General features: G+C 37.6%; 1 protein-coding gene across 1 annotated transcript in view; it reads right to left on the minus strand.

Annotated features, from left to right (window-relative positions):
* Positions 1 to 14,243, minus strand: part of SNX27 (sorting nexin 27) — a 67,366-nt gene that overhangs the window by 14,318 nt on the left and 38,805 nt on the right. Inside the window, exons 3-7 of the mRNA XM_059135198.1 lie at positions 12,788 to 12,980; positions 10,735 to 10,799; positions 9,130 to 9,234; positions 3,384 to 3,462; positions 1,205 to 1,368 (exon numbers count right to left, since the gene is read on the minus strand). Of these exons, the coding sequence (XP_058991181.1) occupies positions 1,205 to 1,368; positions 3,384 to 3,462; positions 9,130 to 9,234; positions 10,735 to 10,799; positions 12,788 to 12,980 (606 nt within the window). The remainder of the gene's footprint in view (positions 1 to 1,204; positions 1,369 to 3,383; positions 3,463 to 9,129; positions 9,235 to 10,734; positions 10,800 to 12,787; positions 12,981 to 14,243) is intronic.

Here is a 14,243-nt window from a genome sequence, read left to right on the forward strand (position 1 = left end):
GAGGAAAAAAAGGAGGGAAAAGAACAAACAATCACTTGTCCAGGGCATTAGAATCCAACCTCAGTGATTTGCTATAAGGACAACTTTTGTAGGCACCAGCCTGGGGCCACTTGAACCTTCACTAGAAGACTGCTTATTTCTTTAAGGTAAAAATCATTCCCCATAGCCATTTAAGGGAAAATATTTACATAACACAATGAGTTCAGAGTTGAAGTCAAGAAACTAGTTTAATTTCTAGCTCTGTCACCTAGCAAAGTATGCTTGATATGCATATGCAGGAGTACGCAGTGGGAATGCAGGAGGAAATGGAGCTAGAGTCTCATCTTCTATAGTGGCAAATTAAGAGATACTGCTTGAATCTGAAAATTCAAGTACAGGAATGTAACTAAGTCATAAAAGAGATATAGGAGTAAATATAAAATAAAACAACAGGGACGCCTGGGTGGCTCAGTTGGTTAAGCAGCTGCCTTCAGCTCAGGTCATGATCCCAGCGTCCTGGGATCGAGTCCCACATCGGGCTCCTTGCTCCACAGGGAGCCTGCTTCTCCCTCTGACTCTGCCTTCCACTCTGTCTGCCTGTGCTCGCTTTCGCTCGCGCTCTATCTCTGACAAATAAATAAATAAAATCTTTAAAAAAAAAAAAAAAAGATTTAGGTCTATAAAACAACAAAAAAAGGTAAAGGAGGGGTGAAAATGGTTGTCTAAAAGAAGCAGAGATAAACGTAAGTGGAGTAACTGATATTTTTCATAATAACCTTTGTAGAACTATTTGAGCTTTAAACTCTATACGTGTAATTTTGATGAAAAGTTTTTTAATAGGTACATAGCCATATATGCTCATTTCTTGTTTTTAAAAAAATAATAATAAATTTATCTTAATTCCAGGACATCTTTACTTCTTTAACTTAATTATCTTCTGTTAAATGGGATAGAACATTTATTTTTTAACTTTTTTAAAAGATTTTTTTAAGTAATCTCTACATCCAACATGGGGCTCGAACTCACAACCGGAATATCAAGAGTTAGCATCTTCTACTGACTGAATCAACCAGTTGCCCCATGATAGAACATTTTAAAAATATAACTTAACTAAGATCCAGGAGGCAAAGCAGTTTATCAAGAATTCACACTGGATTGGCAAATTACATACTACATATAAGCAGAAAAAGAAATCAGGCCTTTCCGGGAAGATCAATTCACCTACCTGATGAAAAAAGTAGGTAACAGCAAGGTCATTGTCATTTAAGAGGATTTCTTCTTCTGTGGTAAAAAGCCACTTTCGAATGGTTAGGCAGGTGCCTGGCACAGCTGATGTGTAATTCTGGACGTAGAGTTTATGAGGAAATTCATTAGGTGCCAGCTTACGTACTGAAAAGAAAGTAAAAAAAAAAAAAAAAAAGGGGAAAGAAAGAAAGCTGAAGTGAAAAGATACATAAGGAATTTCCTCAGGACAACTGTGTAAGATCAAGAGTGGTGGCAGGCTAGGGGCACCTGGGTGGCTCAGTTGTTAAGGGTCTGCCTTTGGCTTGGGTCATGATCCCAGGGTCCTGGGATCAAGCCCCGAATTGGGTTCTCTGCTCAGCGGGGAGCCTGCTTCCTCCTCTCTCTCTCTGCCTGCCTCTCTGCCTGCTTGTGATCTCTGTCTGTCAAATAAATAAATAAAATCTTAAAAAAAAAAAAAAAAAAAGAGTGGCAGGCTATCCTTAACCAGAATACTGGTTTACAACCATCAACGAGCTCTGCTATGGGACCACAAAATAACCATTTCTCTAGCCAAATCTATCCCTTCTAACTGTGACTATGGCCAATCGAGTCTCAAATTGACAGAAATCTATCACTTGCATGGCATGCCCTTGAGTTAACATGTTGACTGTGCAGACAGCATTTATTCCAAACTCAAACTATCTTATCCATTATCTGGCAAGTTACCACAATGTCCACAGACATCTTTAAAGCAAGCCTTACCCACCCAGCTATGGTACATTCAGAGTTTCCCATGTGGCAATTCTCAATGAACTGCTTCTATTGTTAAGAGCTGAAAGCCTCTCCCTATTACTCTAAGACATCTATCAAAGTGAAAAGCGTCTTCCCAGTAATGTTTCTTCCTCTTCCTAACAAGGCACAGCAGGATAAAACACTATCGTGTTTAATTTCTATGTTACTTTTCTTTGGAAAGGTTCAGACTTTTCTTCTCTTGATGTTTACCTGACTTTCTAACACTGCAAAAAGACAGATCTTGTATTTCCCATTTTATTTGTTAACTAAAGTTTAGAAAAAAAGAGTAAGATTAGAATCCAAGTGCCCTGGTTCCCTAGCAATCCTCTGCAACATTTATATCTGCCTAGTTAGACCACAGGGAGTTGGGAAGATGAAGAATAATAAGGAGATAGCTGCTTTGAGGGGAATCGACCTTGTTATACCTCGACCAGGGATGGCAAGGCGACCCAAAGCTACCAAACTCTCCCCCTTTTTGGAGGAGGAAGGTGGGATCAGTCAATATTACCTGTCATTTCTGGCCTTAGCCCCATATATATATGATGTAGAAAGACCCATAAACTGTCATCAACAGCAAGCACTCGGCATCAGGGTGGCTCAGTTGGTTAACCGACTGCCTTTGGCTCAGGTCATGATCCTGGAGTCCCAGGATCGAATCCTGAATTGGGCTGCTCCTGGCTCCACAGGGAGTCTGCTTCTCCCTCTGACCTTCTTCCCTCTCATGCTCTCTCTCATAAGTAAGTAAGTAAGTAAGTAAATAAATAAATAAATTCTTTGGGGAGGGGGACACTCAGACTTCCTCCCCTTTGTGATCTCAATGCAACCAATGTGACCACCATCCCTAGCTTTTATAAAAGAACATATGAGAAACTTCCTGTCAACATGCAATAAAACTTCCTAGAAAAAGAATATCTATTTACACGGAAAATTAAATACATGCATTAAAGCAAAGGTTTTTAAGCAATGTATCTCTTTCTAACTCCTGAAAATAAAAAGCTATTCTTAATTACCTACAAAAAGCAGAGAAGTACACTAAAACAAGTTGTGGCTAAATTGACTATCCCTCTTTTTGGCTACTTCACTGGAATATATTAATTTTGAAACTCTGATTTTAAAAAATGCCATGAAGTATCAGTGCTAGGTATAAGTAAGCTGTATTTACAAAAGAAGAAAAAGGATCAGTGATCAGACACCCTTTTGACTTGGACTTAATAGGATCTGCCTAGTCTGCTTCTGCAAGACAGTCCTCATGAGTGGGATCTCCCCTTCTGCAAGCTCTTATTCTCTAGGCAAACAGTTTCAGTCTGACAGCTTCTGGGAGCTTTAGTTTGATAGAATTAGAATAAAATACCCTCAAACAAAATTTAAACAAACCAACTGGCACTTACCAAAGGAATGATTGATCACTTCAAATAAGGCAAAGTAATTCACTGTCGTACTGTCCATGCCAACCTTTGCTGCAATAGCCTATAGTGTAAACAGGATAGACTCATTTTAGGGTAACTAAATCAGACAATACTATGGGAAAAGACAGGTATGTCCCCCATGTGCAATGGGGGAGAAGGGAGGAGTTTTGCCATCTTGGTTTCAAATAAACTAAATACATAGTCTATAGCTATTCTTCTTTGTATGTATGTCTACATGCACTCATACACACATATGTATGAAATGAAAGGCGAAAAAAACCTGTATCTGACCCAAAGAGCTATGATCTCTAAATATAAGTCTTCCCCTTCCACTTCAAGCTAATAATAATCTCTCCTTAAATATCTTTTCTCTCTGAAATATGACTTCATCCCACGAAGGTCTTTTTTAACACCACTTGTAAGTCATGTGCTTGATAAGAACAGGTCTTAAGAAGAAAATAAATTCTTAAATATCCACTCTCACACATTTAACCTACAAAATCTGTATCTTTGGTTCTTGGGCTTAAAATAGTTTGACAATTTTATTCATGCTTCAAAATTATTCTTATTTATTTTTTGGAGGATCCATGCCTCCGCCTGGGGACCTCCGTTTTCTAAGCATTATCACCATGAATATCCACATGAAAACAATAGAATGTTGGAACAACAGAGGCATATTAAATAAGTATTAGGGGATGCCTGGGTGGCTCAGTCAGTTAGGCACCTGCCTTTGGCTCCGGTCATGATCCCAGGCTCCTGGGACTGAATCCGACATCAGGCTCCTTGCTCAGTGAATAGCCTGCTTCTCCCTCTGCCTGCTGCTCTCCCTGCTTGTGCTCTCTCTCTAGCAAATAAATAAAATCTTTAAAAAACAAGTATCAATCCTTCTTTCTAGGAGCTCATAGGACAAAAAACAATTGAAAAACTCCATGTGCAAATAAATGAAAACTGAAATTACAAACAGAAGACATCAAAACTCAAAAAACACAAAATAGTACCACAAGATCAATCTCAATATAAATATTAACAAGATAAAACTGTTAAATATTAGTGTCTCGGTAAGCCAAATATCCTTCTTCCTATATCAAATTATATCCTTCTTCCCATATCCTACTCACATTATCAAACCTAAGCTCATCCCTGATGTGAGACAGAAACTGGAGATTATAAATGTTCTAAGTCACCATTCTATACTGCACTGAACAGAAACTGAAATGCTTTCAAAATTTAGAAAATGGCTGACAGCGACAAGTCTCAGGAAGAGACTTGTGCCAAAAAAAAAGAAGAAAAGTGCAAAAAAAAAGGGGCAAGTAATTGGCTTTGCTAGAGAAATACTAGAAAACAAAACAAAGAATACAAAACAAAACTAGCAACTTGTAAAAATAACATTTTCCTTGTAATCACTGCATCATGCTATAATCTCAGAAATATATATCCTTTGTCATGGTATATAGTACATGAGTAAATGTAGGAGAAAGAGATTTATTTCTTTGCTACAAAGGAAAAATAAACATTAATATCCAGAAACCTTGTCTCCCTGAAAGTCTTGATCAAATCAGGATTAAAGATAAACAAAAAGGGGGGTACCTGGGTGGCTCAGTGGGTTAAAGATAAATAAAAAGCCCCACATCGGGCTCTCTGCTCAGCGGGGAGCCTGCTTCCCCCCCCTCTCTCTGCCTGCCTCTCTGCCTACTTGTGATCTCTGTCAAATAAATAAAATCTTAAAAAAAGAAAAGAATAAAAGTAAGGATTATATCTAGCACCCAGATCATAACCTTTAAATATAACTTCTCAGAATAGAGAACCCAGAAATGGACCCTCAACTCTATGGTCAACTAATCTTCAAAAAGCAGGAAAGAATAGCCAATGGAAAAAAGACAAGTCTCCTCAACAAATGGCGTTGGGGTTTTGGGAAATTGGATAGCCACATGCAAAAGAATAAAACTGAACCATTCTCTACACCATACACAAAGATAAACTCAAAATGGATGAAAGACCTAAATGTGAGACAAGAATCCATCAAACTCCTAGAGCAGAACACAGACAGCAACCTCTTTGAACTTCACTGCAGCAACTTCTTGCTACAGGTATCTCCAAAGGTAAGGGAAACAAAAGCCAAAATGAACTACTGGGACTTCATCAAGATAAACTACTGGGACTTTCCTTTGCACAGCAAAGGAAACAGCTGACAAACCCAAAAAGACAACTGACAGAATGGGAGAAGACATTCACAAATATATTACCAGATAAAGGGCTAGTATCCAAAATCTATAAAGAACTTATCAAACTCGGGTGCCTGGGTGGCTCAGTGGGTTAAGCCTCTGCCTTTGACTCAGATCCTGGGATCAAGTCCCACATCAGGCTCTCTGCTCAGTGGGGGGCCTGCTCCCCCCCCACCCTCTCTGCCTGCCTCCCTGCCTACTTGTGATCTCTCTCTGTGTCAAATAAATAAATAAAATCTTTAAACAACAACAAAAAAGAACTTATCAAATTCAACACCCAAAAACCAAATAATCCAGTCAAGAAATGGGCAGAAGATATGAACAGACATGTCTTCGAAGAAGACATACAAAGGGCCAACAGACACATGAAAAAAATGCTCAACATTGCTTGGCATCAAAACCACAGTGAGATACCACCTCACACCAGTCAGAATGGCAAAAATTAACAAGTCAGGAAACAACAAATGTTGGCAAGGATGCAGAGAAAGGGGAACCCTCTGACACTGTTGGTGGGAATGCAAACTGATGCAGCCACTCTGGAAAACAGTACGGAGGTTCCTCAAAAAAGTTAAAAGTAGGGCGCCTGGGTGGCTCAGTGGGTTGGGCCTCTGCCTTCGGCTCAGGTCGTGATCTCAGGGTCCTGGGATCGAGTCCCGCATCGGGCTTTCTGCTCAGCAGGGAGCCTGCTTCTCTTTCTCTCTCTCTCTCTCTGCCTGCCTCTCTGCCTATTTGTGATCTCTGCCAAATAAATAAATAAAATATTAAAAAAAAAAAAAAAGTTAAAAGTAGAGCTACCCTATGACCCAGCAACTGTACTCCTAATACTCCTAAGTATTTATCCCAGAGATATAAATGTAGTGATCTGAAGGGGTACCTGCACCACAATGTTTATAGCATCAATGTTCACAATAGCCAAACTATGGAAAGAGACCGATGTCCACTGACAGATAAATGGATAAAAAAGATGTGGTGTATATGTATATATATACATACACATACATATATACATATACATATACATATATGTATATATATGTGTATATGTGTATATGTATATACATAATGGAATATTACTCAGCCACCAAACAGAATGAAATCTTACTATTTGCAATGACGTGGATGGAATTATTATGCTAAGCAAAATAAGTCAGTCAAAGAAAGATAATTATCATATGATTTCACTTATATGCGGATAAAACAGGGGATCACAGATGAAGGGAGGGAAAAATAAAATAAGATGAAATCAGAGACAGAGACAAACTGTAAGAGACTCTTAACTAAGGAAACAAATTGAGGGTTGTTGGAAGGGAGGTGGGTTGGCAAATGGGGTAACTGGGTGATGGCCATTAAGGACGGCACATAATGTAATGAGCACTGGCTGTTATATAAACTGACGAATCACTGAACACTACCTCTAAAACTAATAATACACTATATGTTAATTAATTGAATTTAAATTAATGTGTGTGTGTGTGTGTATGTATATATATATTATTTCACTGATTATGAAACCAGGACTCCTGAGGAAAGTGGCTGATTCTAAATCTAGGATGAGAAATATACAAAGATGAGACCAGAACATCTTGTATCAAAAAGCAAGAATGTTATTATAAACAAGTAAGTTGCATCAAAAGAATACAGAAGCAGACATGAAGGAGCTTCCACTGGCCAAAACTGGAACAATCTGAGAATCAAAGATAATATATGTTAAATTATATTAAATAACCTAAAACCCCATGATAATAAAATTAAATTACATTTAAAAATAAAATAAAATAAAACAAAATAATTATTTCACTGGCCCTCACTGGAATCAACTAGGACACCAATTCTTTACTCTGAAAATTGGCAATAAAAAAATTCAATATTTATCCTCCCTTTTCTATAAACTGTATTTTAGGGTAACTATACAGCCCTAGTTAAGGACAAGTTCTTTACAGAAGAAGCCTACTTAACAAATATGAAGAAATGACAGAATTAGAAAACTAGTACTTTGTAACGCTTAATGAAATCAGTGGTTAAGGCAGCAATCACTGATGGCACATTCATCTAATTACATATCACTGGGAAATTTTACAGTAGAGGGCCCAGGTCATCACCACCTCAACCTACTAATTAATCTTAGTATCACAAAAAGTGGGATAACAAGATATTGTATAACTTCTGTTGAAAAGCAATAGGAGATATATATTTATATATTTGTTTTATAAGAATACTTCACTATCTATAAATAGATAGATATCTACCTATGTATCACCAATTGTGAAGTATTCTTATAAAACAGAGCTGAACCTGAACCTAATCGAACCTCTAGAGCAAACTTCAATTTATATAAAATGTAAGGAGAAGATAGACATATTAAATGACACAGATAAAAAACAAACAAAAAGATAAACTCAGAATGTGGGGCACTGTACACCACAGACCCAATTTCTGCAATAAATCAGTCACATGGAAATTAAAAGTTGGAGAAGGGAAGGGAGATTGCTTTATATTAAAACAAACATAAAGGGCGCCTGGGTGGCTCAGTGGGTTAAGCCGCTGCCTTCGGCTCAGGTCATGATCTCAGGGTCCTGGGATCGAGTCCCGCATCGGGCTCTCTGCTCAGCGGGGAGCCTGCTTCCTCCTCTCTCTCTCTCTGCCTGCCTCTCTGCCTGCTTGTGATTTCTCTCTGTCAAATAAATAAATAAAATCTTTATAAAAATAAAAAAAAAAAAACAAACATAAAAACCAAACCTTGTTTAGATTCAGATTCTTTTTTTAAAGGTTTTATTTATTTGTCACAGAGAGATATCACAAGTAGGCAGAGAGAGAGGGGGAAGATTTATACTGAAATATACACAGGTCCAATAAAATGGAATTTGCTTTAAAATATTTAAACAAAGGGGCACCTGGGTGGCTCAGTTGGTTAAGCACATGCCTTTGACTAAGGTCATGATCCCAGGGTCCTGGGATTGAGCCCTGCATCAGGCTCCCTGCTCAGTAGGGAGTCTGCTTCTTGCCTTTCCTCTCCCTCTGCCCCTCCTCCCCCTGCCTGTGTTTTCTCTCTCTGTTTCAAATATATAAAATCTTTTTAAAAAAATTAAACAAAGGAAAAGGAAAAAAGGATATATAATACAAATGTGGCAAAATCTTGATGATTATTAAATATAAGTGATAGAAAAATGGGGGATCACTGTATTGTTCTGTTTTCATGTATGTTAAAGTTTTTTACAATTAAAAAGAAGGGGTGGGCTAATCACAGCTACTAGGTAGGTAACTATCTAGTAGTTACCTACAGTAGGTAACTGTAGGTAGGTAACTGTGACAGTAGGTAACTGTACCCTTCCTTCAAGGGGGGCAAACTATTTTCACATTAATAATAACATCAACAAGAGTACCTAACATTTAATAAACTCATTATATGCCAGGTAGTTCAAGCACTTTATATGTTTTAACTCATTTAATCTATCTTCCTTAGCTTTATACCATTCAATATTGAGTCTACATGTTCAAGTTTAACTTACCTGATATACTTGGTCTGTAGTACTGTTCTTTTTAACCCTGACTGTAACTGTTGTTCCATCTGGTAGTGCTACTCTCAGCTCTACGTCAGAGACACCATTATAGTTCTGGGGGAAAAGACAAAGAGATAGAATTTATGACCCAGCATATCCTCACTCTCCTTGTAACATGTTAGCTAAACAACAAACCTAAACATGTGATAGAAAACAAGTTCCAGTGAAAAGGGGTAAAAAGAAACCTTAAAGTCAATACATTTTACAAGTCAGAAAGCTGACTTCAGGCTGCAGCAGAAGTTCACCTTTAAGATGAACAGGGAGGAAAGAAACATGTTAAAGCTAATATGTTCACATTTCAAAACGAACACTTGTGTGAAGCAGTCTAGGTCAAAAAAAGATGAGATTTTTGGCTTACTTCCAAAATTCAGAACTCACAAATGAGAAAAGAGAACAACTAAACCCAGTAGTTTTGACAAACATTCTCTGGATTTAAATGGTTAAGCATGCTAGATTGGTTCAAGTCGTATCTTAAGTTCCTTTCCAAACCCTGAAGTAATCATAACACCTTTGACAGGAAAAATGGATGAAATGCAGGATTCTGAGTTAGTATAATGCCCAATTTTCTTCTAGAGAAGAGTACACAATCCTTATCCCTTAATTTAAAAGATCCTTCTTTCTTATTGCTTTTGATGATTAATATATTCTTCTAACAGATTTTTTTTTTTTTTAAAGATTTTATTTATTTATTTGACAGAGAGAAATTACAAGTACACTGAGAGGCAGGCAGAGAGAGAGAGAGAGAAGGAAGCAGGCTCCCTGCTGAGCAGAGAGCCCGATGCGGGACTCGATCCCAGGACCCTGAGATCATGACCTGAGCCGAAGGCAGCGGCCTAACCCACTGAGCCACCCAGGCGCCCCCAGATTTTTTTTTTAAAGTAGGCTCCATGCCCAGTGTGGGGCCCAACTCCGGGCTTGAACTCATGATGCTGACATCAAGACTTGAGCTGATATCAAGAGTTTGATGCTTAGCCAACTGACCCACCCAGGTACCCCTCCTCTAACAGATTTCTGACTTTCTAAGTTTTATTAGAGAGAAACAACTATTTAAGAGCAAGTGGATTTTCGTTTACCACTTAAAAAATATTCATCATCTAAAACTATCCTAAGTATTACTTCATTGTAAGCCCTTGTCTGAAAGAAACTTATTTCTAGTTGGGAAAAAAAAGACATATACATAAAAAATAATTAGCTGATAAAACACTATTTAATATAGCAGCATTACATATTCATTCTTCTACTCCATTAATACTTATTAAGCACCTACAATATGCCTGACATTATGGTAAGGCACAGGGAATAGAAAGATGACCAAGATTTAGCTCTTGTTCTGGAGTTCTACTGCATGGTGACCAGAGTTAACAATACTATACTGTTTTATCTGAATTTTGCTAGGAGGATAGATCTTGAAAGATAAGCAGGGTACAGAAGAAAGGGAAGCTGAAAAAACACTCATTTGGAGAATTTATGGCAGTTCAATCTATAACCAATATCTTTGTTCTCCCCCACAAGGAGTCAAGGGGTAAATAGTCACTGAAGGGATTCTTCACCTACCTCATCTGATTCTGATAGGAATTCCTGCATGATGTCACTCTCACCAATGACTCGTATTGAGCACACTGTAGAAAATAAAAATAGAATCTGGCATGAGATTCTAAAATCAAGACTTTATTTATTTTTTTAAGATATTATTTATTTATTTGACAGAGAGAGAGATCACAAGTAGGCAGAGAAGCAGGCAGAGAGAGAAGGGAGGAAGCAGGCTCCCCGCTGAGCAGAGAGCCCAACCTGGGGCTCGATCCCAGAACCCTGGGATCATTACCTGAGCCGAAGGCAGAGGCTTTAACCCACTGAGCCACCCAGGTGTCCCTAAAAATCAAGACTTTAAAGTCAGGAACATACCAAGGTTTAAGCATAAATCGTGAGTAGCAGGCAACGCAGAGGAGGTATGCCATTCCTGACATATGACATGTTAAGGCACAACAAATATTCTTATAAATATGAACTACAACAGAGGAATAATAGGATGTTCAAAGATGTAGCTTGCTGATGGGGCACCTGGGGGGCTCAGATGGTTAAGTGGCTATCTTTGGCTCGGGTCATGATCCCAGAGTCCTGGGATCAAGCCCCGCATTGGGCTCCCTGCTCAGCGGAGAGGCCGCTTCTCCCTCTCCCTCTGCCTGCCACTCTGCCTACTTGTGCTCTTTCTCTCTCTGTCAGATAAATAAATAAAATCTTTTAAAAATGATGGAGCTTGCTAAAAATATTAAACATGGCCAAAGGAAGTCACCCAAAACCAGAGAAAGTTCAGTAAATTTAACTTTGCAATCACATGTGAACTAAGAACAAGACAATAGAGCAAGGATAAGGTCAATTAGGAATAAAGCAAATACAAAAGGAAAAAAGACTACTTTGCTTAGGAACCAGGCCAGTCAGAGAACCGTAAGAACTTAAAACTACTTCAGAAAAAATGGGTAGGTAATTAAGTAGTAAGCTCAGCACATCTTCTCATCTCACCAACTTTAGCTTCAAAACAACCAAAAAAAAAAAAAAAAAAAAAAAAAAGGAAGGAAGGAAAGCAAAGCAGGTAAGTAGTTGTCTAAATCTAAGTTAATTTCCTGACATTCTCATGAGGATGTTAAGTTATATGGATGATTTTACTTCATTTTATTAAAAAAAATTTATCCCCTTTTTCATTTCCCGAGGGCTATGTTTAGAGGCCATTCCATGTTAGAAAAAAGCTAAAAACAGATGAGGGAGTCTCACTAACTTCTACAGGGGAAACAGTTTTTTCTTCAGGGATAAGGCTCTCTACAAAAGTTTTAAAAAAATTCAATTAGGCCAATTAGTTCTTATACAAGGACACAAGGACATAGAATTAATAAATATCATGTAAGACCATTATTCTATTAAATTAGTATTTTCAAAAAGGCCTGTTGCACAACTGGGAAATTACATAACTCCATAATATAAGGATCTCTTCTCTGAGCCACCAGAATGAACTATCTTATTCTGGAAATCTTGGTCATTTCTCCTAATCTTTCCAGATAAGCAAATGTTTCAGCACCCACATCTCAGACTTCTGATACACTACTTGGAAGTCCTGAGATAACAAGTAGGTTTCAATACTTTAACCTATAACCTGCTTAGATCAACAGGACCTTAGATTACCTACAACTTTGCACCTGTAAGAGGAAAAGGAGTTTTCAAGTATGATTTGCCAGTGAACTGAGTCATTTTAATAAAAATGTTTTAAGTATGGCCTGTTTAGTTCTGAAGTCAACTCAGCATGTTGATGAGTCTGTCTGTGTTTGCTGGCAAATAACGTTAACCCTATAAATACAGGTCCCTAATGCATCAAAAACGAATTATGTATTTTTCTGTTGTTAAGTCCTCACCAAGTCAATGAAATGACAATTAATCCTTGTGCTGGACATTTCAGTCTGAGCTTCAAAGCTCAGATCACTCAACATCAATGGTCAGAGAAATGTGATTTACTTTCACTACTGAGTTTCGGGAAACTTAGCTATGGAGTTTAAGAGTTGCAACATATACCCACCAGACTCCACGTCTACTTGAGAGAGTAGAGTTTAGTAGGCCAGCTTACCTTTTTCTAGATATTCTTCCAACCCCCGACGTCGGGCATCTAGTTGCTGTTCTGACAAAGAGAATGGCCACTTCCCTGGAAGTCGGGGAAATGTAAAGTTGGCAAACTCTCTCTTCAGGTTCTGGTGTAGGATGGCAAACTCCCGGTACCGCTTAGAACACAGCTGCCTCCCTGCCATATAAACATTGTATACCTGGTGAGGGGAAAGAACAAAACAAAAAAAAAAACAAAAAAACAAAAAAAAAGCCTACTTACTACAAATTAAATCACAGAATCATCTAAAGTCAAGCTCAGACAAATGCTGGTGAGGTATATTCTGCTACGTACTTAACAGAGAATATGTTCATGGTCACTGTAAAATAAGGCTTACTTTTAAGAAACATGCCAGAAATGATAGGTACAAGAGTGCCACTCCTTTTAAGCAGTCCATGACCTTATTTTTGCTATTAAAATTACCTCCAACACATTGTTTTAAATATCTTCAAAGGCAATTATCAGCTTTAAAGAGTGGATTTTATTTTCAGAAAGTTAAGTCATTCAAAGTCAATGTGGTAAATCTAGTGAATGAACAAGCAAGTAAATTTGGAGATTTATAAAGTGAGGGTTGACTAGAAAGCAATGTGACTGTTATTTGTGTGTGGCCCAAACTTCAAAGAAGTTCCAAAAATTATGTAATAGTAGCATTTTGTTAGTAAAATGTTTTTGTTGCAAAAACTACTTTCCCAAAGTCAGATAGCTTTAGTTTTGTTCTTCCTTCCATCATTAAAACAGGGCTAACAAAAAGTTGAAGAATAAACATATTCTAAGGACCACCTTGTAATTACGAAGAGTTAAGAATCCTCATGAAGAAATGGTTAGAGACTTTTGTCTATTGTTCATAGATACATGCCAAGCTTCTAGAACAGAGTGTGGAACACAGCAGGCACTCAGTAAATATCTGATTACAAAATAAATGGATATATGTGAAATTCTTGACTATGTACCCTCATAAAGGAAAGTGATAGAACATGCAATCCAAAAACAACTAATAATCCAAGTTACTCTGTATTCTCAGAACATAACAAATGAGGCAGAGATGGAAAAACTGGCTCCAAATCACATTAACTGGTTTTGCAAAAATCATTACAAATTTTAAACGTGCACAAAACAGATCATCTACTCATGGAATCACAAGTTAATCACTGAGAATGTATAGGCCAAAGCCTTTCCTTCAAAGCTCAAGATGTGTCTTTCCCATGGTTCTGTGATTTAGGAAGTGAATTAAATGCAAAAAAAAAAAATTTTTAATTTATTCAAGATTCCTCTCCTATAACTTTTTACCCATGATTCCTCCAATTAAAAACAAAGCCTCTAATCACTATCAAACAGTCTCCAAGGATGTGTATGATCCGGATCAATGAGCGTTCTTCCTGTGATTATCACTCAAAGTTGTAATGAATCACATATATTATCAAGT

Source organism: Mustela lutreola, chromosome 10 (genome assembly GCF_030435805.1).
Source record: "Mustela lutreola isolate mMusLut2 chromosome 10, mMusLut2.pri, whole genome shotgun sequence".
NCBI lineage: Eukaryota > Metazoa > Chordata > Mammalia > Carnivora > Mustelidae > Mustela > Mustela lutreola.